The 24,603-nt window shown below is 53.4% G+C and overlaps 2 protein-coding genes and 1 long non-coding RNA gene across 3 annotated transcripts; 1 reads left to right on the top strand and 2 right to left on the bottom strand.

Moving 5' to 3' along the window:
• Window positions 1-7,047: 7,047 nt before the first annotated feature.
• Window positions 7,048-9,407, bottom strand: CFAP184 (cilia and flagella associated protein 184). Its single transcript, XM_054484047.2, has one exon. The coding sequence runs from the start codon at window positions 9,132-9,134 to the stop codon at window positions 7,470-7,472; it is 1,665 nt and encodes a 554-aa protein (XP_054340022.1). The 5' UTR covers window positions 9,135-9,407; the 3' UTR covers window positions 7,048-7,469.
• A 135-nt stretch (window positions 9,408-9,542) lies between these two features.
• Window positions 9,543-24,155, top strand: TADA2B (transcriptional adaptor 2B). Its single transcript, XM_054484046.2, has 2 exons — window positions 9,543-10,045; window positions 20,253-24,155. The coding sequence occupies exons 1-2, from the start codon at window positions 9,776-9,778 to the stop codon at window positions 21,243-21,245; spliced, it is 1,263 nt and encodes a 420-aa protein (XP_054340021.1). The 5' UTR covers window positions 9,543-9,775; the 3' UTR covers window positions 21,246-24,155.
• LOC134739399 (uncharacterized) lies at window positions 14,664-19,177 on the bottom strand. Its single transcript, XR_010126002.1, has 3 exons — window positions 18,758-19,177; window positions 18,225-18,451; window positions 14,664-17,318 (listed from the first exon to the last, which is right to left on the bottom strand). It is a non-coding gene; the product is annotated as an uncharacterized LOC134739399 (long non-coding RNA).
• Window positions 24,156-24,603: the final 448 nt, after the last annotated feature.

The following is a 24,603-nucleotide window of genomic DNA, read 5'->3' as shown; positions in this document are numbered from 1 at the left end:
TCCATGTTCCCTTCAGAACCTTCTCAGAAGCCCATGAATCAGGCACTGAGGTCTGTCTCCCCAGCGGGCAGTGGGGTGGCATGAGGTGGGTTGCAGTGGTGTCGTCTCAGGAGGCCGTGGCTGTGTGGTAGAAGGCTCCGCGAAGCCGCTGAGAACTGCGCAACCCAGGGCCCGCCGTGTGGGTGGGCATCGCTCCACTTCCCGAGGCAGGAGGCTCCCGGCTGGCGGGGCAGAGCCTAGGGCAGCTTTCTCTTCTGGCCCCTTGCTCCCAGGAGAATCCTTACGTGTGCTCCATAGCACTCTCCCCGGAGCAGATGCGGCTGCCCGCTCTCCAGCCTCTCTCTCAGTCTGGGCCACTGTTTTCTCCTCTGCGTTCTCTGCAGGCCGTGGTGAGAGGACGGGCCACAGGCGTGATGGTGGCAGCAGTCACAGCCATGCCAGGCGCTGGGCCGAGTGCTGCCTGGAAGTCATCTCTGCAGCTGCTCTGCAGAAGACAGGGCTATTGCCTCATTTCAAAGATGAGACGCGGCCGGGCGCGGTGGCTCACGCCTGTAATCCCAGCACTTTGGGAGGCTGAGGCAGGCAGGATCACGAGGTCAAGAGATAAAGACCTTCCTGGCCAACATGGTGAAACCCTGTCTCTGCTAAAAAAAAAAAAAAAAAATTAGCTGGGCGTAGTGGCACATGCCTGTAATCTCAGCCTCTCAGGAGGCTGAGGCAGGAGAATTGCTTGAACCCGGGAGGCAGAAGTTGGAGATCGCACCACTCCACTCTAGCCTGGCAACAGAGCAATACTCAGTCTCAAAAAAAAAAAAAAAGATGAGACGCAGGGAAGGATGTGAGTAGACCCGGACAGCGGTCAGAACTGGGTTTCAGACTCCAGCCTTGTGACTCCAAGCCCTTGTCAGAAACACCCTCTGGGGAGGGGGCCTTTGCGAGCCTTCATCTTGTAGGGCTGACCTCAACTCCAAGTGCAAGGTCTGGGGTGGGTCCTGGACTTACTTATTTGAGCGCCTCCTGTGTTCAGGCACCACCTGTGGAGGAAGAGATGGGCCAACAGGGCTCATGGGCCAAGCACGGGCTGTGGTGGCAGGAGCTGTGGGATGTCTGCCCCAGAGGTGGTAGAGGTGCCTCGTGTGTGCAAACGTGAAAGGGGCCGGGATACTTTCCTGAGTGCTGCAGCCCAGGGCAGAGGGGCCGATAGTTTACAAACCACCCCCGAGACGTGGAGCCTGCCAGGCAGGAAGGCACAAAGAGAACGGAACGCTGCACCAGTGCGGTGTAGAGAGGCAGTGTGGACCTTGAGACCAGCTGTGGGTCACCAGAGAGCCAAGGGGAGGGCCTGGCCAGCAGAGGGAAGCCTCAGAGCCAAGGGCCAGTCCTCAGATGGGCCCGTGTTAGGACGTGGAGAGGCTTGTAGGGTTCCCAGGGAAACCAGTGGATCTGCTTTGCGTGGTACAAACGTGCTCAAATATTTGCTCATATGACTCAGGCCCTTGCCTGCCTACCAGGGACCTGGCCATGAACTAGAGTGGCCAGGTCGGTCTTTCAGGCCCAGAGTGCTGGCCTGCCCCGTGGGCTCCCGTGAGCATCGCCTGCAGCCAGCCTGCTCTGGCAGCACCGGCCAGGGCCACACCAAGGCACTGTTTCCCCAGACTCGCTGCCAAAGCCCCATTTTCCAGGATGCCTGAGCTGCCTGGGGTTCTATGTGGAGTGAGGGGAACTGCCTTCTCCCCAAGCATTACAACAAAAGGAGTTACTTGTCAACTCGGAAGCATCACTCTGGACTCCAGAACCTCACAAAGTTTGTCCTCAAACATGGTTCCTCCAGCTTCTTGCCCTGTTCTGGAGCTGCTGGTAGAAACTGCTCCAACCAAAAATAAATCCAGGTTTAAGGTACAGTCTGGCCAGAGGTTAAGACAGGGCCCTGGAGATAAATCTCGTAGCCAATCATTGCCATTTAGGAACTCTGTGACCTTGGGGAATTTTCTTGAATTCCCTAAGCCTCATTTTTCTTTTCTGTTACCAAAGGTTAAAAAGCCAGCCCTGTCCACTGGCTTATGAAGATCAAACAAGAATAAGCTGAACTACTAATTATATTTTTAAAAAACACCCACAGAAACGTTGCCATGGGTTGGTAGACTCCTTCATGCCCTTCGCATGTAAACCGTTAGTATCTTATACTCTTGAACTTAAGAATTTTTTTAATTTAGGATTTTCCTCCTAAATTAAGTACATGTTTATTATATAAAATCTGGAAATTCAGAAAAGCATGAAGACAGTTGTTTTTAATTGTACCACCTAGAGAAAAGATACTGTTTTTAAATTCTGATCTTTTTTTCCTATAAGAAAAATTTTCCCATTTTACAAATGAGTACATTGAGGCTTAGAAAGGGAAGTATTTTGTCCCAGGTCCCAGTCAGAAGAGAGCTGAATCCAGCTCAGCCTGATTCCAAGGTCTTAGAAACAAGCTGTGTCTTCTCCTAGACAGATCCTCGTGTTCACCCTTGGCATCCTGTGGGTGAAATGTTCGAATACATTGTCAATTTAAAAATTAGGGAGGGTGTAATTTTATTTATTAAAATATGTACATATTTAGCTGGGCGCAGTTTCTCACGCTTGTAATCCCAGCACTTTGGGAGGCTGAGGTGGGCAGATCACCTGAGGTCAGGAGTTCGAGGCCAACCTGGCTGACATGGTGAAACCCCGTCTCTACTAAAAATACAAAAATTAGCCAGGTGTGGTGATGGGTGCCTGTAATCCTAGCTACTTGGGAGGCTGAGGCAGGAGAATCGCTTGAACCCGGGAGGCAGAGGTTGAGACTCCGTCTCAAAAAAAAAAAAAATTAAAATTCAATGTAAAATAAAATATGTACATATTTAATCATTGGTGATTTAAAACTAGACAGTCCTCTGGAGGGAATATTACATGGAAGTAGGGAGGCATGCAGTCAGCTGAAATGGCCTCCTGCAGCCCTTTCCATTCATAGCATTTGTACGATTCATCACTCTGACATTAAGACTATCTGAAAGTTCAAAGCACAAAAAGCACCAAATTGAGGTGCATTAACTCTGATATTTTATGGACAGGCACCCCACGCCAGTGGAGAACAAAATCTAAATTACGGCTACAGATGAACTTATTATAAAGGAAGAAAGCGTATATCTCTACTTAGATAAATTTTAAATCTCAAATGTGTTAAGTCAGCAAAAATGATTTTCATTTACTGATGAAAAAGTGTTTCCTTGGCCGGGTGCGGTGGCTCACGCCTGTAATCCCAGCACTTTGGGAGGCCGAGGCGGGCTGATCACGAGGTCAAGAGTTCGAGACCAGTCTGGCCAACATAGTGAAACCCTGTCTCTACTAAAAATACACAAAAAATTAGCCGGGTGTGGTGGTGTGCGCCTGTAATCCCAGCTACTCAGGAGGCTGAGGCCGGAGAATCACGTGAACCTGGGAGAAGGAGGTTGCAGTGAGCCAAGATCGTGCCACTGCACTCCAGCCTGGGTGACAGAATAAGACTCCGTCTCAAAAAAAAAAAAAAAAAAAAGTGTTTTCTTTTCAGATGCCCCGGGCTCTGTCGAGTTAGGTGTCTGGTTTACTCTTGCTACTGCTGCTGAAAAAGAGAAAAGCTTCCTGTAACACTGAAGGGGACAGACCTCAGTGTCTCAGTTTTGATTCATACCTATTTTTTCAAGAAAGGTCTAATTTTATATAACACCTCACTCAAAATGTATTCAGTGCCAACGTTTTCTAGGTCCTGTACTTTTTGATAAGGAGATGACAGTCTTTTAAAAAATCATCATGTCTCAAAGAGGTTTCTAGCCCAGCTGCTGCATCTGGAGCAGCTGCATTCCCTGCTGGCATGAACAACTCTCTTTACCTGTAGTGTCTTCCTGCTTTGACTACAAGTCTGCCATTCTGCTATTTTCCCCAATTGGTTCTATGTCTTGCGAGATCCTCTTTTTGCCTAGAATTATTTTTGAATCCAACACAGGACTTATCAGTGCCTGACACATGATAGGCATTCAAGTAATACTTATTTTCAGAAAACGAGTGAGATGGGCATTATATTAATGTATTAATCCAATGCATTTACTGATTACCGTTTATATGCCAGGTGCTGTGCTGGCCACTAGGGAGGTTGATGAACCAACAGTCTTTGCCTTCCAGGGACTTTGTCTCACTGGGGAACAGGTACCTAAGTGCACCATCACGAAGCAGGAGATCAAAGGCTGAGATGGGGCTGCACACAGGCTTCTGTGGAGGCACTAACAGCTCTTCAATGAGACTTTGGGGATAGACTGCGTTAGGGTCTGTAGAATTCTTCAGAAGTCATTATCAATTTGTGAGTGTGTTGCTATTTCATGATTAAGCACTCTCCTATAATTGGAAAGAACTGTGGTGGGAGATAATTAGCAGAAGATTATCTTCTAATTAATTGTAGCATCTCCAGCATAAGGTACTATAATTTGAGAGAACATTGGTAACTCACTATACAGTCACTTAGGACAGGTTTGCTTTGCAGCTTAAAGCAATGGCAAACTCCTTTGTATCTTTGTGCTCTGAGAGATCTGCTTGTTACTGGGTTCAAGGCTGGTGAGGGAGTGTTCGCTTGGATCTAGATAATTGCTGGTGGGTCAAAACCAGCTGAAAATACCTATTCTCCCTGTAGCAAACCAAACAGATAAAGGACGCCATTATCACAAAAGCCACATGCTTGGTCAGGTCTCGGAACATCATTGCCAGTTCCACTTGAGGCCTCCCCAACTACAGAAGAACCCAGTGGGCCTGTCCTGCTTTTAGTTTGAGGCACACAGGAAGTTCTGTTTGCCAGTGATTTGCTTTGGCTTTGAAGAAAAGCGTAGAGGGAAGACTAAAATGTCGATGAATAAGTGAGTGAGAATGGAAGCCAGAAGTCAAAGCTTTTGGAGACAGGATCTCACTATTACCCAGTCTGGAGTACAGTGGCACGATCACTACTCACAGCAGCCTCCACCCCCTGGGCTCAACTGATCCTCCCACCTCAGCCTCAGCCTCCTGACGAGCTGAGACCACAGGCATGTACCACCACACCCGGCTAATCTTTTTGTATTTTTATAGAGATGGGGTTTTGTGATGTTTCCCAGGCTGGTTTCAAACTCCTGGGCTCAAGTAGTCCACCTGCCTTGACCTCCCAACATGTTGGGATTACAGGTGTGAGCCACGGCGACCGGCTTAAAGCTTTTTAACTCATTACTACTTTTGAGTGGTTTGATTTAAAAAAGTGTATTCGAGCCATGAAAGTTAGAAAAGGAATTTTAATCAAACTTCGTTGGCTTCCAAGGGAGCATACTTTAGAAAACAAAATCATGGCCAGGCGTGGTGGCTCATGCCTGTAAATCCCAGCACTTTGGGAGGCCGAGGTGGCCAGATCATGAGGTCAGGAGTTTGAGACCAGCCTGGCCAATATGGTGAAACCCCGTTTCTACTAAAAAATACAAAAAATTAGCCAGATGTGTTGGCGGGCGCCTGTAATCCCAGCTACTCGGGAGGCTAAGCCAGGAGAATCGCTTGAACCCGGGAGGTGGAGGTGGCAGTGAGCTGAGATCATGCCACTGCACTCTAGCCTGGGAGACAGAGTGAGACTCCGTCTCAAAAAAAAAAAAAGAAAAAGAAAACAAAATCATGGCATCCAAAGATAAAGTTCACGACCAAGTCACCTGCCCAGAGTTGGGTTCCCACTGTTCTTCAGAGGTAGCCAGCACCAAAACCGTGTTGCATTTTTTTATGATTCACTTAAGTTTAGGAGTGGGAGAATATGTTTAACCCCAAATCTGCACATCTCAAAATTCAATCTAGGATTAAGAAGAAATGAAAACAAGCCCCTAGCTCCAAGATAATCACTGATAATTGCATTAAGGAAACAGACCTACCAGGTATTTTTGACACAAGGAATAAGGGGCATTTTACTATTTGATACTCAGTGAACTCGTGTATAGCAAGGGCCCTGTTGTCGAGATCTGAAATAGACTGATACAGAAGGCTCTGTCTCCTGTGATGCCAGCAGCCAACGTGTCATATATTTTACACCTTGCAAAGCATGCAATACAATTGTCATTTTGTTTTCACTGGAAAACAAAATTTCATTTTTTGGTACAGATTAATGCATTTCTTCAGAGGATCCAAGAACACATTTCATTAGAACTGAACACTGTCAGGCCAGGCACGGTGGCTCATGCCTGTAATCCCAGCACTTTGGGAGGCCGAGGCAGGTGTATCACTTGAGGCCAGGAGTCTGAGACCAGCCTGGCCAACATGGTGAAACCTCATCTCTACTAAAAATACAAAAATTAGCTGGGCTTGGTGGCCCGTGCCTGTAATCCCTGCCACTTGGGAGGTTAAGGCAGGAGAATCGCTTGAACCTGGGAGGTGGAGGTTGCAGTGAGCCGAGATCCTGTCACTGCACTCCAGCCTGGGAGACAGAGACCCTGTCCCAAGGAAAATAATAATAATAATAATATTAATTGAAGACTGTCATTGAAGCAGAAACAACCATCAACAGTGAGTAGACTGAACTCCCTTTCATTGAAAAAGGGACGATGAAGAAACATCAGCTGCTCTGTTTATCATTTCTCCTGTTTCCTGGATATTTGTATTGCCCCCTAAGCTCGTGCTAGTCACATATAAAAACAATTTTTTTTTTTTTTGAGACGGAGTCTCGCTCTGTCGCCCAGGCTGGAGTGCAGTGGTGCGATCTCGGCTCACTGCAAGCTCTGCCTCCCGGGTTCACGCCATTCTCCTGCCCCAGCCTCCCGAGTAGCTGGGACTACAGGCGCCGGCCACCAGGTCCGGCTAATTTTTTGTATTTTTAGTAGAGACGGGGTTTTACCCTGTTAGCCAGGATGGTCTCAATCTCCTGACCTCGTGATCTGCCCGCCTTGGCCTCCCAAAATGCTGGGATTATAGAGGTGAGCCACTGCGCCCGGCCCAAAATCACTTAAATTTAAGATTAATCTAAGGGGATTAGTGAGCTTCTAACTGAAACAGTGTCTCGGGACTACACAATTTAATAAATCCGAAGAATTTAATAATTAGCTTAATGCACAGGGTTTTTTTGTACCTTGCCATTCGCTGAACTTTTAAACCCTCCTACGTATGAAAGAGGAACAGTACTTTTTAGTATTACGTCATTGAAATTATGGAATTGCTCAGACTTGAGACTTCTGACAGTTTTTCATGAGAAGTCAGTTACATTAAATCACCCTTTGTTTGCTTTTCTGGACGTATTTTTTGCTCAATCCCAGATAAAACTCCTACCCCAGTTTTGGGCTCAGCACTAATTTGGAAGCTAAAACGTTTTGAGATAAATACAAAATACAGTCCCGTCCCAAATGACACAGGCCTTTTTAATAGCAACAAAGGTAAAATAAAGCAGGACAGCATGTCCTGAGGATGAAGTGTTTTGCAGACTCTTCTCATCGATCTGGTCAAGAGGGGAGAAAGGCTTTGGCCTCCCTGATCTTCTGTCTCACGCCTCTGCAGGACAAAGTGAGCCCAGCGTGGTGGCGCTTCAGGGATTCCAGGCGCTGGTGGAGCAGTTCGGTCTTGTCCACCTTTTCTTCCAAGTCCCGAAGAAGTGAGTCCTTGCCTAGAAGCCCGCACTTCTGATTCAGCCTGATGTTGTCCGTCCGCAGCCCCTCTCGGGCTTGCTTCGTCTTGGTCAGGATGTCTCTTCCTAGGGCAACCTGGGCCTCGATTTCTGCCAGCTGTGTCTTTTTGCACGCGTTCTCCGTGTCCATGAAGTGCAGCTTTTCCTTCACGTGGGTTATTACTTGCACACTGTTGGTCACCTTGCTGCGAAGTTTTAAAAGTTCCTCATTTCGTTCCTCAATTTTCTCATTGAAGGTTTGGTTCTCAATCTTCAGCTGTTCAAAGTCAATAAGAAGCAGACCCTGAGTCAGGTCCTCCTGGGTCCTCATCCTGGTTTCAAAATGCACCAGGCTCTGCTTCAGCTGAACGTTCTCCAGCCGCACGGCGCTCATCTCCTTCTCCTTTTTATCCTCCAACGCCTGGATCTGCTCCACCTCTCGCAGAGCAGCCTGGCGCCCGCCCCTCATCCGACAGCTGCCCATGGCCTGCATCACCACCTGCTTCTTGAGTGCCTGGAAGCGTCGCCACTCCTTCTCCACCCTGGTGAGCTTCTCCTGGCACTGCCGCTTCAACTGACCCAGCTCCTGGTGGTACCACTGCAGGTCGTCTGCCTGCTGCTTCTTCAGCTCCTCCAGCATGCCCAGATGGCGCAGGTATGCTTGCTCTTTCTCGGGGGCCTCGGCCTCTGCGCCCCGGTCAGCCACCTCAGCGGCCTCCAGGCCCTTCTTCCTGCGCAGCGCCTCGAAAATCTTGTGCTGCAGGTATAGGTTGTAGCGCTGGGAGCGGTTTCGCTCCACCAGCAGGGAACGGTACTGGTCCAGGAGGTCGCTGCGCAGCTGCTGCTCCTGCAGCTTCTGGACCTCCTCGGACCACTCGAGGTCCTCAAACTCGTCCCTTCCATCGAGGCGCTTCCCCTCTTCCTGGCTTTTGGCCGGGCGTCCTTCCCCATCCCCCTGCTTGCTCTCCGCGCCGTCTCTCTGCGTCTCCTCCTCGTCCTCTTCCTCCCCCTCCACCCGCTCTGTCTTGGTCTCCGGGGCTGCAGCAGCCTCTTTCTCATCGATCCTGGTCAGCGGCAGAGACGCCTGGGACCTGACTTCCTTCCCCTCCGCCGCCTGCTCCAGCTCCTCCGCCCCCGCCTCCGCCTCTAGTTCCCCGGGCCCGGCTCCGGACTCCGGCCGGGCGGGCTCCTCAGCCCCGGCCTCGGCCGGCTCTTCGGGCTCGGGCTGGGGCTCGGCTGGCCTCCCCGGCTCTCCAGGCCCCTCCTTGCCCGCAGCCTCGGCTGCAGTTAGCCCTTTCGGGGCCTTGGCCTGCTCGTCCGCGGCGGTGCCTCCCTGCGAAGCCGCTTCCTCCTCCTCCTCCTCTGGCTCCGACTCCAGCTCCCCGGGTTCGGGAGAAGTCGGAGGGCCAGAGCTGGCCTTGATCTTGGACGGCCGCGCGGCCAGGCTTTCCCCGTCTCCGCCTTCCCCGCCGGGGTCCTTAGTGTGCTCAGAGCTGACGTCCATCTCCGCCCGGCTCGGCCAGCGCAGCGGACCCCGACAAGACGCTGTTAGGTTTCCCGGGGCAACAGAAGGCGCGCGCGCTGGACCCGGCGATTGGCCAGGCGACAGGCCGTCGTCCAGAGTCTTCTCCCCGCTGCCCGGCGAGAGCAAGCCAATGGGAGGCCGCGAGCTGGCGATAGGCGAGATTGATTGGAAGCGGCCGTGGGCTCTCGCCGCCAGGGGCGTGGCGCCCCCGCCGGGCTTTCTGCCTGCCTATTTCCCACCGCCGAGCCTGGGGCGGGGCGTTCAGGAGGCTCTGGGAAAGGCGGCGGCGGCCGGCGCGGGGGGCGCGCAGGCGCAGAGCGGCGGGCCGGGCGTCCGCAAGGTGGCGCCCGCGGGGCGCCTGCGCGATGCGGCGGGGCGACAGCTGCGGCGGCTGCGGCGGCCGGGCCGGGCCGGACGGCGCCTGCGTAGTGAGGCGGGACGCGGCCCGGCTGGCTGGCTCTGGCGGCGGCTGGGCTGGGGCCGCGGTGGCGGCAGCCGCGGCGGCGGGCGGCGGTTGCTCGTGCGCGGCGGCGGCGGCGGGTCCCGCGGGCGGCGGGGCGCTGACGGCCGGGGGCGCGGCGGCTGCGGCGGGCCGGGCGGCGGGCGGCGAGCGGGGGAAGATGGCGGAGCTGGGGAAGAAGTACTGCGTGTACTGCCTGGCCGAGGTGAGCCCGCTGCGCTTCCGCTGCACCGAGTGCCAGGACATCGAGCTGTGCCCCGAGTGCTTCTCGGCCGGCGCCGAGATCGGCCACCACCGCCGCTACCACGGCTACCAGCTGGTGGACGGCGGGCGCTTCACGCTTTGGGGGCCCGAGGCCGAGGGCGGCTGGACCAGTCGCGAGGAGCAGCTGCTGCTGGACGCCATCGAGCAGTTCGGCTTCGGAAACTGGGTGAGCGGCGCGACGGGGGCCGGGTCCCGGCTAGGGCACTGGAAGGCCCGCGCCTCTCCTGTAATGGGGCGCGCAGGCAGCGCTGGACCTGCTCGCTCGCTCCGCACCCCGGAAGGCCCCGGAGGTGGGGAGGGCGACGCTGCCGGTTTATAGTCGGGCACCTGTCGGAACCTATGCTCTGAGAGGCTGTGACGCGCCCAAGGTCACACAGCCGAGACGGGGCCAAGTGGGGCTTTGAACGCTGGCTTCTGACAGCAGAGCCATTTCCCTCACCTTCAGGGACGCCTTCACAGGCGTTTGCGGAGTGCAGACGTTGGGCAAGACTCGGTGCCTTACCTGAGTTCGTGGAGACAGGCAGGCCCACAGCCTCGACAGAAAGTGGTGGGAGCACCAGGGAAGGAGAACGGTGGGCGCCCTGCGGCTTGTCTCGGGGTCTCCGGGGCGGTCCCATTTGCTTTCTGTCACTGTATGCGTGTGCCCTGTGTGGTCCGCCAGTGCACAGAGTCTTTTGTGGGTAGTGTACCTGGTTTATGCTTGGGTCCCCACAACCCACGACATTGTGCGGGTGGTCAGTAAAGAAAGAACAAAGAGGCCTGGCCTGGGAGGCCTGGGAGGGCTGGGGCTTGGGTTTTGCTCTCTTTAACTTTGAGGTTTCTGTAGAGACAGCTCTGTGTGGGGAGCGGTGAGAGCTGGACTGGATCCATTTAACGCTAGCAACATCGTGTGCTAGGTTCTGTCCTTGAGAGAGGAACATGGTTGTTCTCTCAGCTCTCCTTCCACTCTGGAAGCTTGCATCCGTCTTAGAAAGGAGAAAATCTCTAGCCGTATTCCCGCTCATAACCACCAAAGACATGTGGCCATCCCCAGGCACCCTGAGAAGGAGGGGAGTGAGACACCCCCAGCGCCCTTAGCTTTCCAGAGTCTTCCCCTGCTACACCAGGTGCCTGCTTCTCAGAACAGCATCCATCTCGCTGCCACCTCTCCAGCAGTCCTGCCTGGGCTGCTTTGATTGCCTTTTGCTTTCCTGAGTGAGTGAGTCTCAGGGCCGCCTCACATGCTCATTCTGAAGCCCTGGAATCTTGATTCTCCTCCCAGCTCCTTAGAGAAGATGCTCCTTTACAAACTCTTACCTAATGGCCACCAGCATTGGGATCTCCATTTTTCAGAAACTCTGTCTTACCTTGTCCTTCCATGCTGTTTGTGAATATGCACTGAGCATGTGTTCTGTGCAGATCCTACAGTGGCAGAGAACTCTGAAGGAAAGAGAAGGCTTTATCCCTGCATTCAGGGAGCTTAAAGTGTGGTACTGACTTGGACCTAGGCCCAGAGCTCTTCCCTAGCACCAGCCCTCCATGTCCAGCCGCCTCCCTGTCCTACCTGCCTCTCAGTGTCCTCTCGACTTCTTAGTTCCTTGTTCCACTAAGTTCCTGATCCAGTTTATCAGCTGTCTCCTCACAGTACATCCAGAACAAAGCACTTCTTACAGCCGTAGTCCTGGCTGATGTTTACGTTTACTTCTTGCCTTGACCACTTTGGGAGCCTCCTTGTTCCTTATTCCCCCTCCACCCCATTCCCCCATTCCACACACCATAACCGGAGTGAGCTTTGGAAGCACAAAGCGCCTCACACTGGCCTCAGTGGCTTTTACTTCAATTAAGGCAGCCTTAGAAGTGTTGAGCAATGAGATCTCGTCTGTTACCTCCCTTGATCGTTTTATATTTCTTCTACCTAGAGTGCTCTCCCCGCAAATCACGGCCCAGGATTGATCCTTCCACTTAAATATCAGTGCCTCAGAGGGCCCTTCCCTTCACCATCCCAGCACTTATCTCTACGTTAGTAGCCTTGCCGGCATATCTGTGCGTATCTCAGGACATTTTCCCGACAGCCCTTGGCAGTTGGCTTTGGACGGACCAGTTTGACTTCAGAGCCTGTACTCTTAACTACACTGTCTGCACTGCCTTCCCTGCGGCACTGTGGAAAATACACAGAACACAAGACCTGGGGAACAAAAATATCTACGTGGTTTTGGAAGAAACCAGGCTAGAAGTGGAGAGGCCTCTTCTACAACAGTACTTGCCGAACTAATGTGCACACAGAGCACCTGGGGAGCTGGTGAAAATGCAGATTCTGACTCAGCTGTTAGAGGAGACAGAACCAGGACAGGAATAGCATGGGGCTTGGGCTTGGTGCACAGCGGGCCTGGCCAGGCTGCGGTCAGGGCGTTCTCCCACTGCACCAGCGCGAGGTCATGGCGAGGCCTGAGAGCCTGCATTGCAGCCAGGGCTCAGGGGTTGCACTGGCCCGTGACCACCCACCCCCCCGGAGTGGTGAGAGGCACCAGTATTTGGTTGTGCTGCCATCTCCCTGGCAGAACCTCGTTGCGTTATCCCCCGGGGCCTTTATTTTTCTTCCTCTGAGGCTGTTCTGCAGCTCTGAGATGGGTGGTGCTCTTCTGAGCATGTATCCAGCTATGTGCACAGAGCTGGCATCTCCCACTTTGGCATATTTAGCCTCTGCCTGCTCTGGGCCAGACTCTTCCCATATGTGTCTTGTGGGATCTTCCTAGCAGCCCTCGGTGGGGGGGTTCTTATTCTTACAGTTGAAGAACAGCAGCTGTAAGAAACTCAGCGCCTTGTCAGGGATTCCATGACATTCATGTGATAGAGCCAGGAATGAGCACAGGCCTGTGTGATTCCAAAGCCTGGGCCCTAACCCATTCTGGGTGAGAGCATTAAGCAATGTGGGTCAGAGGCTGGGAGGCCATCGGTGCCACCGCAGGAGTGGATGGACTGGAAGGGCTTGACCTGATTCACTGGAGATTAGTGTGGAGGCAGGGCCTGAGCTCATGGGCTGCGACTGTGAGTGTGGAAGGAGATGGTGTGGGCGCGGGGGACAGTGATGTGACGAAAGATGAGACCTGTTGAGTTCTACTTTCAGATGGCAAATGGTGACACCTGGCCTGGGGGTTGTACAACTACCTGTGGGATTCATGGGAGAGGGTGAGTTGTGGCCAAATCTGGCAGATTTGTGGTCACACTTTGTACCAGGGCTGGGGGATAGGGCCTGAAGGGGACGGGATGTAGCTGAGCAGGTTTAACAGTGACACCTGGGGGCTTAGGGACAACCCGTGTGCTGGTGTGTATGTTTGATAGCGAGGGGCAGAGAGAACAGGTTAAAAGGACCTTGGCAACAGTGGGAAAGAGTTGGCAAGCAGTGGCCTAGAGTCAGATTAGCGGGGTTTGGCATCTCTAGATGGCTGGTTTGTGATGGATTCTGCACAGGATTCCAAGAGTTAGAGGACGCAGGCCCTGCTGGAGCACAGGAACACAGACACAAACACAGGTGACAGCTGAGGGCAAGTAGCAGTGGTGGCAGAGGAGCCGGAGCTGTTGATTGGTTGCCAAAGAAATTGGACTGACACTGAGGAGCTTGAGGAGGGCCAGTGCTCCTCTGCAGGTGGTGGTCAGGAGGGCTTTGGTGGGGAAGTGGAGTTCAAGCTGGCCCTTGTGGTTTTGAATCAAATGAGCATGTGAAGTTCTCTGTGAACCATGGAAGGCCTCGTGCACACACGTCAACACTCAGGCTCCTTCCTGGAGCCAGGTGGGGTGTCCTGAGTAGAGCTGCACCCTTTGAGATGATGGTGGACACCCAGGAGGTGGCAGAAGGCCAGACACATCGATGGTCACTGCCTTGTGCGTGCATTCATTCTCTCACTCATTCATTCAGTTAGCACTGCCTCGGGGCCTGGTATGCGCCAGCCCCTGTGGTGAGAACAGGCTAGGAGGAAGACAGCTGCCTCACCTGGCGGGTGCTGTGTGGGCAAGTGGGCCTCAGGATGTCTTGCAGAGGGAAGGACACAACATGGCTGTGCAGGTAGAGGAGAGTGTGGAGGAAGGAAGGGTTTTGTGTTTTAAGAGTCTGGTGTATTCAGGGCCAGGCAAAAGCCAGCTTGGGGTGATGGAGGAAGCTGGTGAAAGGCCCTGGGTGCCGGGTACAAGAATGTTGCTGGGGTTTGAAGCTGGCTCAGGCTCTGTGATCACACAGTGTCTGCTCACCAGTGCCAGGCCCTGAGCAGGTGCTTTGACACATGCTCCCTCACCATCTCCCCTTCCCCTAATCCCTGAGACAGGTGCTCCCCACTTTTACAAACGAGGAAACAACTGTGGGTGATGTGGGAACGTGGAATTTCAACCCAAGGCTTCTGACTCCATGCCTAGAACCATCCGTTTCATTGTTCACCAGCCATGCCCCAGGATCCCCTTAGATCTGCTGGATTGTCACCTCTGAGGCCAAGGTCTGGAAATTTGGATGGATGGAAAGAACCCCAGGGAGCTGTGAGGCACGGTTGGGAACCATGGGAAGGGGGGACTTACCTTCCCTGCCGGGGCAGAAGGCTCCACTGTGTGTCAGCCCCAGCCCGAGCATCCTGCTGGGGTTCCAGGGATGGCCATTAAGGATGGCAGGAGGGGGAGGGACAGCCCGGATGGGAGAGTGGCTGGGAGGGGCAGGGTGCGCAGAGGTGGTCTCCAACTCCAGCCCACAGTGGGACACCCAGGATGCCTGACTCACATGAGTCACCCCCACCTCCCAAGCTGCTGAGTCAGGGGTGGGGCTTAGAATCTGCATTTCTAACAACCTCCTAGGTGCTGCTGATGCGGCCGCCGTGGGACCCCACTTTAAGAACCACTGGGGTAGAGTGGTAAGACATGTCACTTTATAAAACTTCAAAATTATTTAAAAACATATTGATTTTTATTGTGGTACAATATGTGTAACATAAAATTTACCATTTTAACCCTTTTTAAGTGTCTGGAAGCATTAAGTCCACTCATAGTGTTGTGTAGCCATCACCACCAGCCACCTTCAGAACTTTGTCATCTTGCCAGACTGAAACTCTGTCCCCATTCAACACTCACTCCCCCTCCCCCTTCCCCAGTCCCTGGCACCCCCATTCTGCTTCCCGTCTGTGGCGCTAGGGACCTCATATACGTGGGTCCTGCAGGATTTGTCCTTTTCCGACTGGCGTATTTCACTTTGCCTCATGTCATCAGGGATCATCTGTGTTCTGGCATGCGTCGGCACGGCCTTCCTTTCATGGCTGAACAATCCCTTGTCATCTGTGTGGCATAATGTGTTTATCTACATAACTGTGACGGACATTTGGTTGCCTCCACCTCTTGGCGAATGTGAATAAGGCTGCTATGAACATGGTGTTCAGGGATCTCTTCAAGTCAATAAAAGTGGAATTGCTAGATTAGGTTCTGTGTGTAATTTTTTTTTTTAAGGGGTTCGCTGTATCACCCAGGCTGGAGTGCAGTGGCACAGTCATGGCTCGCTGCAGCCTCCACCTCCTGGGCTCAAGCGATCCTCCTACCTCACCCTCTCAAGTAGGACTGCAGGCATGTACCACCACACCTGCCTAATTTTTAAATTATTTGTAGAGACAGGGTCTTGCCATGTTGTTCAGGCTGGTCATGAACTTCTGGGCTCAAGTGATCCTCCCGCCTCAGCCCCGCAAAGTGCTGGGATTAGGCTAAGCCCGGCCTTGTGTGTGATTTTGAGGAACCGCCCTGCTGTTTTCTACAGTGAAGAATGCCACTTTCAAAATCTCTGTCACAGGTAGCCTTATCTGACCTGAAGGTGTCAGTCACCTTGAGGGCCAATGACAACTCTAAGTCACTGAGGTCTCTGAGTTCAGAGAGACCTAGAACTGAGGCTTGCAGGGCTGCCCACTGGAACAGGCTGGGGGCAGTGGCCAGAGACAGTGGGGTCTCCGAAAGGTCTGACACCTGGAAGCAGTGGCTGCAAAGCCAGTAAGTCCCCAGCCTCTGGCATCAGAGGGATGCTTGTGCTGAGAGTTGAGCTGTTGGAGCAGGGAGGAGGGAAGGGGAAGAGACAGGGTGACCCGGTGTCCTCAAGTCATCTCTTTAAAGGTGACAGACAAGGCTGGAAGAGGGAAGAGCCAGGGGCCACCGCATGGCCGTGACTGAGTTGGTGTGCCGGCCCTGAGGGCTGTTGGCATCCATGCCTACCTTTGCCCGGCCCCTCTGTCCTGCCGCCAGCTGCAGGTGGCCCTAGTCAGCCCAGTGTCTGAGGCTGAGCTGAGACTGGAGGTGCTGGAGTGACTTTGCTGTGGAATGTGATGAGGACAGCCTAGTCAGCCTGGAGCCCATGCGGCATGGAGGTGGGGCTTGGAGCTCCTAAGAGGGGCTGGTGGCCTGGGTGGCAGGTGGGGCCCTCCCATGTGTGCACGCTTCTGTGGAGTGGCCAGGCAGGTGACATGTCAGGGCTCTCTGGCCTGTGCAGATGGGAAATGCATGCGTGGGCTCGGCTTAGAGCCCTCCCGTGCTGCCGCCTGCAGCCTGTGGCTGGTGTGTTTCTTACCTTGCTCTGCCTGTGGGGCCAGTGGTTCCCTCCTGTCCTTTAGGACATAGTCCAGTCCCCTGTCCCACGGATTCCATTGCCTCCTGGCCCTGCAGGGGCCACCAGTGTGCCCAGCTGCTCCTTAAGATCTCTGCCCACAGAATGCCCTTCCCTGGTGGGACGCCCTGCCTTACACCCAGCTCCCTGGGGAACCGAGCCTTCCTGGCTTTTTGAGACTTCTTCATTTGGATAAAAAGGAGCTGGTGCTGGGCCTCCCTTTGGAGACGACGCCTGGCCCCAAACCACCGGGAGAAGCCCAGCCTGGGGCCGGGATGAGCTGTCCTCTGCCTCGTCCTTCACAGACCAGATGGGGGTGAGGAAAGGACAGCAGTGGGGCCACCAAGGGACAGCAGAGCCGCAGGGCTTTGCGGCATCGCCCGGGACAGGAGATGCTCCGGAGCCTGCAGGGCTGGCAGCCTCGGGCACGACGCTGGGTGCAAAGGCCTGCGTTCACTGCACATCACGGGGGCAGGGTCAGCCTGAGCTGCGGCACGTCTCCAACATGCTTGTTCCAGAAAGAAGAGCAGAAGCCCAGTGTCCGGCTTTGCTCTGCCTCTCATCACAACATCAGGAAGCGGCTAGGACCCCCTCCTGGTGTGCGCTGCATCGCTGGATGGTGGGGGGCGCGTGGTGACGGGTGTATGCTCCCAGCCACATTACCTGGTGTTGAAGTGGCTCAGCATTCACTGGCCTCGTGCCCTTGGCAGGGGCTCACCCTCAGGTTTACTTTCCTTATTTGAAAACCGTAGGCGGTAACAACACTCCTCCTTCGTGGGAAATGCACGAGCTGAGTGGGAAGATGGGTGTAGACGCGCTTATCTGCTGTTGTTTTAAATTTTATTGGTAAAATCTGCAAAAGGAGGGATGGCAGGTCAGGAAACAAGCTGAGAGGACCACAGCTGATGGAAAGAGTTGAGCCCGGCCCTGGGGGTCACTGAAGGCTTCCTGGACCCTGCGACCTGGTCTTGGATAAACCTTCCCTGTGGGAGGGAAGCTGACAGCATCCAGCGCTAGGGAAAGCTGCCGAGACGGAGCACACGCTGTGGCTGCACCTGTGTCCTCACTGCCCTACCAGGTGGACCCCGGCCCCGAGCCTGGGCATGAGGAGCAAAGGGCACCTCCAGCAGGGTGGGCACTGCCAGGCCTGCAATGTCTGGCTGGGTGCTGGGAAGCTCCTGACAGGTGCGAGGCAGGAGCCAGGGACAGCTGTAGACCCTGCGAGGCACACTGAGGAGTCCGGCTGACGCCGACGGGTTTGTGCTCCAGACTTCCAGATTTTTGAAGGATTTTGGAGGCTGACCTAGTGTTGCCAACTTGAAAATCTACCAAGTAAGTAAGATTTTTTTTTTTTTTTTTTTTTGAGACGGAGTCTTGCTCTGTCGCCCAGGCCGGACTGCAGTGGCACTATCTCGGCTCCCTGCAAGCTCCACCTCCCGGGTTTACGCCATTCTCCTGCCTCAGCCTCCCGAGTAGCTGGGACTACAGGTGCCCACCACCGCGCCTGGCTAATTTTTTGTATTTTTAGTAGAGACAAGGTTTCACCGTGTTAGCCAGGATGGTCTCGATCTCCTGACCTCGTGATCCGCCCGCCTCGGCCTCCCAAAGTGCTGGGATTACAGGCGTGAGCCACCGTGCCCAGCCGTAAGTAAAATATTTTAAAAACATCTCTGCAAGTGAGAAGTCTGCAGGCCTCTTCCTGCTAGTCTCACTGGCTTGAGAGACCAGGGCCAATGCCAGGGGGGCCCCACAGACTCACCTTGTGACCTTGGGTAAGCAACCTGGCACCACGGAGCCTCTGGGACAAGGGGGACACCCAGCCTCACGTGCCTGGGAACCTGGTGCAGCAGCCATCGGAGCCTCCTGGAGACTGGCCTCTTGAGTTGGCTGTGTATGCAGCAGCCCCTCCGCAGCCTTGGACAGAAGCTGGTGTCCAGGGCTGGAGAAGCTGCACAGGCCAAGGCCGGCTCTGCCCCTGCCGCCCGCCTGCGGGGTGGAAGCACAGACGTGAGGCGTTGGGATAGAAATTCCCACCTTCCAGACACCCCAGGATGTTCACCCAACATGACCCTTTCCTTCCTAAAGGGCGGGCGTTAGGGAGTGTTTTTCCGTTAGGTAGACACGGCCTGTAGTTATCTGTTTCAGAGGCCATTGCGGTTCCTGGGGCTCCCTGGCCCCAAGGTTGTGGGGGAAGAGCATGAGTTCCTGGTGGCGTCTGCCCCGGCTGCTCCGTGAGAGGGGACTTCGCGCTCGCTGTGTGGGGCCCACTCTGGCCCTGAAGCCTTTTCTTACCCGTGTGAGGTGTGTGGGGCTGCACGTGTCTCCTCTTCTGGCAATGACAGACCCGAAGCTCAGAGATGGGCCTGGGTCACACAGAGTGGCAGTAGCTGCCGGCGATAGTTTTGACTTGGTGTTGTGTTTTGTTTTAGGCCAAATGCTTCCTGGGGAAATAAGATGAACAGATTTGCTGCAAACAGTGAGGTTTTTAAAAGAAGCAGTCATTGTCCCCAAAGACCAGAATCAACATTTAGCTCTAATATTTTTACTTTATGATTCTCAAAGAGGCCCACAGTTGAGTTTTGGTACTGCCTTCTGTAGTCAGAGTCCTGGGGATTCCTGGGCCCAAGGTGGCGGGGGGAAGGGTCCAGCACCTCAGCTCCAGGCATGTGTGCCAGAGGAAGCCCCAGCTGTGGGATCCGATCCGTTCCTGGAGCCCAGAACACTTCTCTCCCAGACGCCAGCTCATAGTCATCAGCCTGGATGGGGTGGCGGTCCCTCTGGTTTCAGCTGGGCCTCTGGCAGTGCTGCAGGCAGCACTGCAGCGCTGGTTCCACACCCAGGCGGGCAGAGGCATGTGGGGGCTGGGTGGCTGAGAGGCGGTGGCCAGGGAATGAGTGCGCATTTTGGGCAGTTACTTTCTGAAGTGGCTTTAGCGGTTGACTTTGAGGAAGAGGCCTCTCGGCAGAAGGAAAAGATTGAGGGAGTTATACAGTTTCCTCCCATTAAACCTTATATTTATGGGTTACCCTCTTGTAGGAATGATGAATGCTTTCAGCCAGTGGCAGACTCCCAGCCAGCTGCTTAACCGTGGAAGGTGCTAAAAATGAAGGCCTGCTCCCTTGAAGAGCCACAGGCCCATCTTCTGCAGTCACTGCCTAGGAAAGGGCCACGCCAGCCCCCCTGGCGCATGAAGGCCAGGATGGGTGTGCGGCCAGGACAAGTGTCACAGATGTGTCCTGGCCCTTTCTATTCCAGCAGGCGGCAACATGGTAGAACTGGGTCCCCTCCTGCAGTGCCGTGGACTTGGCCTGGCCTCACACCCTGGGACAAGCCCGTTTTCTAGTCTGAATGAGGCGAGTTCAGGCATTCCCTGGCCTGCCCAGCTGTGTTCCTGGGACATTCAGATAGGCCCTGAGTGCAGCGTTGACGGCAGTACCAGGTGGGCTCCTCTGGTCCCAGGTGGGGAACGAGAACAAAGTCCAGACCTCAGCCAGGGGTTCTGGCCTCAGCTCTGCCACCAGCTCACCCCAAGACCTTGTGCCAGCTTGTGCCTCTCTGGGTCTTCACTTCCTCATGTACAGAATCAGCGTGTGTTGCTTCAACATTGTCATCTCTCCCGAGCCCAGCTTATAAGAGAGTGTGTGACCGAATGCCTCTGGGGAGGGTGGGTGACGGTGCTGTAGGAAGTACTCTAGGTCAGCCTTTGTGAAAACGTGAAGAGAATCTGTGCAGAACCTAAATCTGGCACCCTGATGTTGGAACTAACCTCTGCCCTTTGTCATCGTAGGAAGATATGGCTGCCCATGTCGGTGCTTCCCGGACTCCCCAAGAGGTGATGGAGCATTACGTGAGCATGTACATCCACGGGAACCTGGGGAAGGCCTGCATCCCCGACACCATCCCCAACCGCGTGACAGACCACACCTGTCCCAGCGGAGGCCCCCTCTCACCCAGCCTCACCACCCCGCTGCCCCCGCTGGACATCTCCGTGGCTGAGCAGCAGCAGCTGGGCTACATGCCGCTGCGGGATGACTACGAGATCGAGTACGACCAGGATGCCGAGACGCTCATCAGCGGGCTCTCTGTCAACTATGACGACGACGACGTGGAGATCGAGCTGAAGCGCGCCCACGTGGACATGTACGTGCGGAAGCTGAAAGAGAGACAGCGGCGGAAGAACATCGCCCGTGACTACAATCTGGTGCCAGCCTTCCTGGGGAAGGACAAGAAGGAGAAGGAAAAGGCGCTGAAGCGCAAGATCACCAAGGAGGAGAAGGAGCTGCGCCTGAAGCTGAGGCCGCTGTACCAGTTCATGTCATGCAAGGAGTTTGATGACCTTTTTGAAAACATGCACAAAGAAAAAATGCTCCGGGCCAAGATCCGAGAACTGCAGCGGTACCGGCGAAACGGGATCACCAAGATGGAAGAGTCGGCAGAGTACGAGGCAGCGCGGCATAAACGGGAGAAGAGGAAGGAGAACAAAAACCTAGCCGGCTCCAAACGGGGAAAGGAGGACGGCAAAGACAGCGAGTTCGCCGCCATTGAGAACCTTCCAGGCTTCGAGCTCCTGTCAGATCGTGAGAAGGTGCTCTGCAGCTCTTTAAACTTGAGTCCAGCCCGCTACGTGACTGTGAAGACTATTATAATTAAAGACCACCTCCAGAAGCGGCAAGGAATCCCCTCCAAAAGCCGCCTTCCTAGCTACCTGGACAAAGTCCTAAAGAAAAGGATTTTGAATTTCCTCACAGAAAGCGGCTGGATCTCCAGGGACGCGTCTTGAAGCTGAGACGCTTTGAAAGCCAGAGTGATGCTCAGACAGTGTGCCAGCCAAAATGACTTGGGGGAGGGGAGCCGCTTCCCCACTGTTGCTCTTTTTTAAACAAATTGAGTTCCTTTTTTTAAGACAGAAATTCTTTTCATGGTCCTCTGAAAGAAGCAATAGTAACAATCTTATACTGGATCACGGGGGAAGCAAATGTGTCTATTTTAACCGAGTTCCTGCCAGTCATACACTGAGATGATGCTCCGCCGTTACCTGTTCAGTTGGGAGCTTATTGTGAGATTGGATAATTTCCTTTTGAGTGTTCTTCCCTTTGGTACAAAAGCTATTGCGGGTGACAGGAGCAGTGTTTTCCTGCTGGACCCGCAAGCCACCAGCTATTTCCTGGTGACACAAGCTCTTCTCAGGCGGGGCTGCCTGCAGGCTCCCGTTTTCTGAGCCCACGCTGCCCACAGCTGACCCCAGCACAGCCCCGGGCACGCGGCACTTTACATGGGGGCAGCTTGGGCCCAGACTCCTCCGCTGTGTAGCAGATGAGGAAAATCAGGCCAGAGGACAACAGGCTGGCATTTTGTTGGGAACTGAAGAGGAATCTGTTGAACACAGCGACCAGATGACCTTCCATTTCACCGGCGGCAGCAGTTTCAGCGTGCAGTTCCCAAACCCCAGAGCTGACCCTGCGACCCATTTGAATACGGCCAGAGCCTGCTGGTTCACTTTGGGTAGAGCCGTGCCCCTTGGGCAGGCTCCCATAGTGACCACGTCCCCACGAATGGGAAAGCACGTTAGCGGGAGGGACATAGGACACGCGTGGACTGCCAGGCCCTCTCAGCCCATTTTCCGGGGCTGCTCGGTGCTGCTGTTAGACGTGCAGTGCATTTCACTTGGAAGAACCCATTGTACAAAGTTCAAGGCTAAGAGTTCTGAATTCTGGCGTCAGCTTCCTCAGGATTTTCTTCAGTTGCAAGTACCTTTCCACTGAAAATATGAGCATGCCCGCCTGGCTAGTAGGCATCTTTAAGAGTGTCGCCATGCCCGTGCCAGCTGAGGCCTCAGACTAGCCAGGCAAGAGCCGTCTGACCGGTTGGCTGGCGGTGGTTCTGGTGGAGCACGAGGGAGCCCGGGTGGTACCCTAAGCCTCGAGCTGCTCTCTGTTCACTGTCTTGAATCGGACTCAGAAATGGCTTCTTCCCAGCCCTGCCTACAAGTTTTTCTCTGGGGTCCTCTTTCAAGGATGTCCACGGTACCTTCCTCCTGAAACTTGAGGAAGTCTTTTGTCTTCCAGCTGCTCAGGGTTCTCTGGTCCAAGACCCTGCTTTAAAGAGAGTCTTTGGAGTGCTCAGACTCCAGCGCTCCGTTCTTCAAGGAGGTTGACTTGCCTCTCGGGCCCCGCAGGTACCAAGAGACTGTTTACCTCCCAGAATGTTTGGGCTTGAAGTTACATTAAAGTGAAGTTATTTGAAAGAAAGAAAACCTCATCATTTCTAAGGATGACTTAATTACTGTGCCTTTTCCTTTCTTTTTACACATCCTACTGTCCCTTAGGGTAAAATTTTCAGCATTAAATAAAACATTTCAAATATATTGTACATGGCTTTAGTTGTAAACTATACTGCATGCTGACAGAGAAGTGCTCTTTTAGCTAAGCCCAGAACTTCTCTTTTGACAATAAAGTACTGAGCAGTGGTATCATGACGGCCACCTCCACATTGTCCCCCCTGCAGAATAAATGTGGATGACAGCAAGCTCATGCTGTCTACCACTGAACAGTGATGGAGATGGTGCTAAGTTTTTACAGTTGTCTTAGCCCCAGTGGTTCTCAAAGTGGGACTCCTGGCCCAGCAGCAGCATCCCCTAGGAACTTGTTAGAATGCAGAGGTGCAGGCCCCACCTGGCCTCCTGAATCAAAGTGGTGTGCGGCAGGGTGCAGCGAGCTGTTTTCACAAGCCCTCCAGGTGACTGGATGTAAGCTTGCTTGAGAACCATGGGTTTTAGCTATTCTGGTGTCTCCCTGATTTTCTACAACGCCAGGATCCTAGTTTGGTGAGGTTTTAAATTTAATCTTATTTTTATATAAAATGATTGCCAGACTTACTATATTAAGCTTGAAGAAGCAGAAGATCCCTGTTAATGTGTATGGCCCAGGCCAAGAGCTGTTAAATGAAAAACTTTGTGCTTAAGCAGGTTTTTAGTATGTATATCTTTTTGATGGTATGAAGAATTTATTTAGGCTTGACTGTTTTAAAACACCATGATGAATGTATAATTAATTTATGTTAAAGTATTAACCCTTTGTCACAAAGGAATGGTAATGTGATTGGCTGCCTGTCAGCCCATCGACTATTCCCGTCACGGTAGTCCTTACCTCTGTCGGCAGCTCAGAGCCTCCACATTTTTATATTTAATTCTCATGATAAATTAGCCACCATAATCCCATGGAATTAGGTCTTGTTAAAATCTAGTCCGGGCGCGGTGGCTCACGCCTGTAATCCCAGCACTTTGGGAGGCCAAGGTGGGCGGATCACGAGGTCAAGAGATCAAGACCGTCCTGGCTAACATGGTGAAACCCTGTCTCTACTAAAAATACAAAAATTAGCTGGGTGTGGTGGTGCACGCCTGTAGTCCCAGCTACTTGGGAGGCTGAGGTAGGAGAATTGCTTGAACCTGGGAGGCGGAGGTTGCAGTGAGCTGAGATCACGCCACTACACTCTAGCCTGGTGACAGAGCAAGACTCCATCTCAAAAAAAAAAAAACAAATCTAAGCAAACTATGAGTCAAAAAAAGTTGGATAACTCATCTATTTGAAATAATGCTGTCTGAATGGCCAACATCCCAAGAATGTATTAAAAACAGCAACCCTGCCTACCGTTTTGATGACCTTTTTCCATATTAAACAAGTTGAGAACAAAAGAGTGTCACTGCTTGCTTCTTACCTCTGGTTCTGAAATCAGATGTCTTCTTGGAGCCACACAGAGCTAGGGGTGAGCCACAGTTCAAACACAGATACAGACTGTCACATGACATACTTTTGGTACTTTGTATCAAACCAGTTTTTCCTCCAGAAGATTAAAGTTGCTTTGTCTTTTTTTTTTTTTTTGAGACAGAGTCTTGTGCTTGTTGCTCAGGCTGGAGTTCAATGGCACAATCTTGGCTCACTGCAACCTCCACCCCCCGGATTCAAGCGATTCTCCTGCCTCAGCCTCCCAAGTAGCTGGGATTAACACGCACCCACCACCACACCCAGCTAATTTTTTTGTATTTTTAGTAGAGACGGGTTTTCACCATGTTGGCCAGGCTGGTCTTGAACTCCTGACCTCAGGTGATTGACCTGCCTCGGCCTCCCAAAGTGCTGGGATTA

The sequence above is a fragment of the Pongo pygmaeus genome, chromosome 3 (assembly GCF_028885625.2).
Source record: "Pongo pygmaeus isolate AG05252 chromosome 3, NHGRI_mPonPyg2-v2.0_pri, whole genome shotgun sequence".
Taxonomy (NCBI): Eukaryota; Metazoa; Chordata; class Mammalia; order Primates; family Hominidae; genus Pongo; species Pongo pygmaeus.
This window is presented reverse-complemented; position numbering and strand designations above follow the sequence as displayed.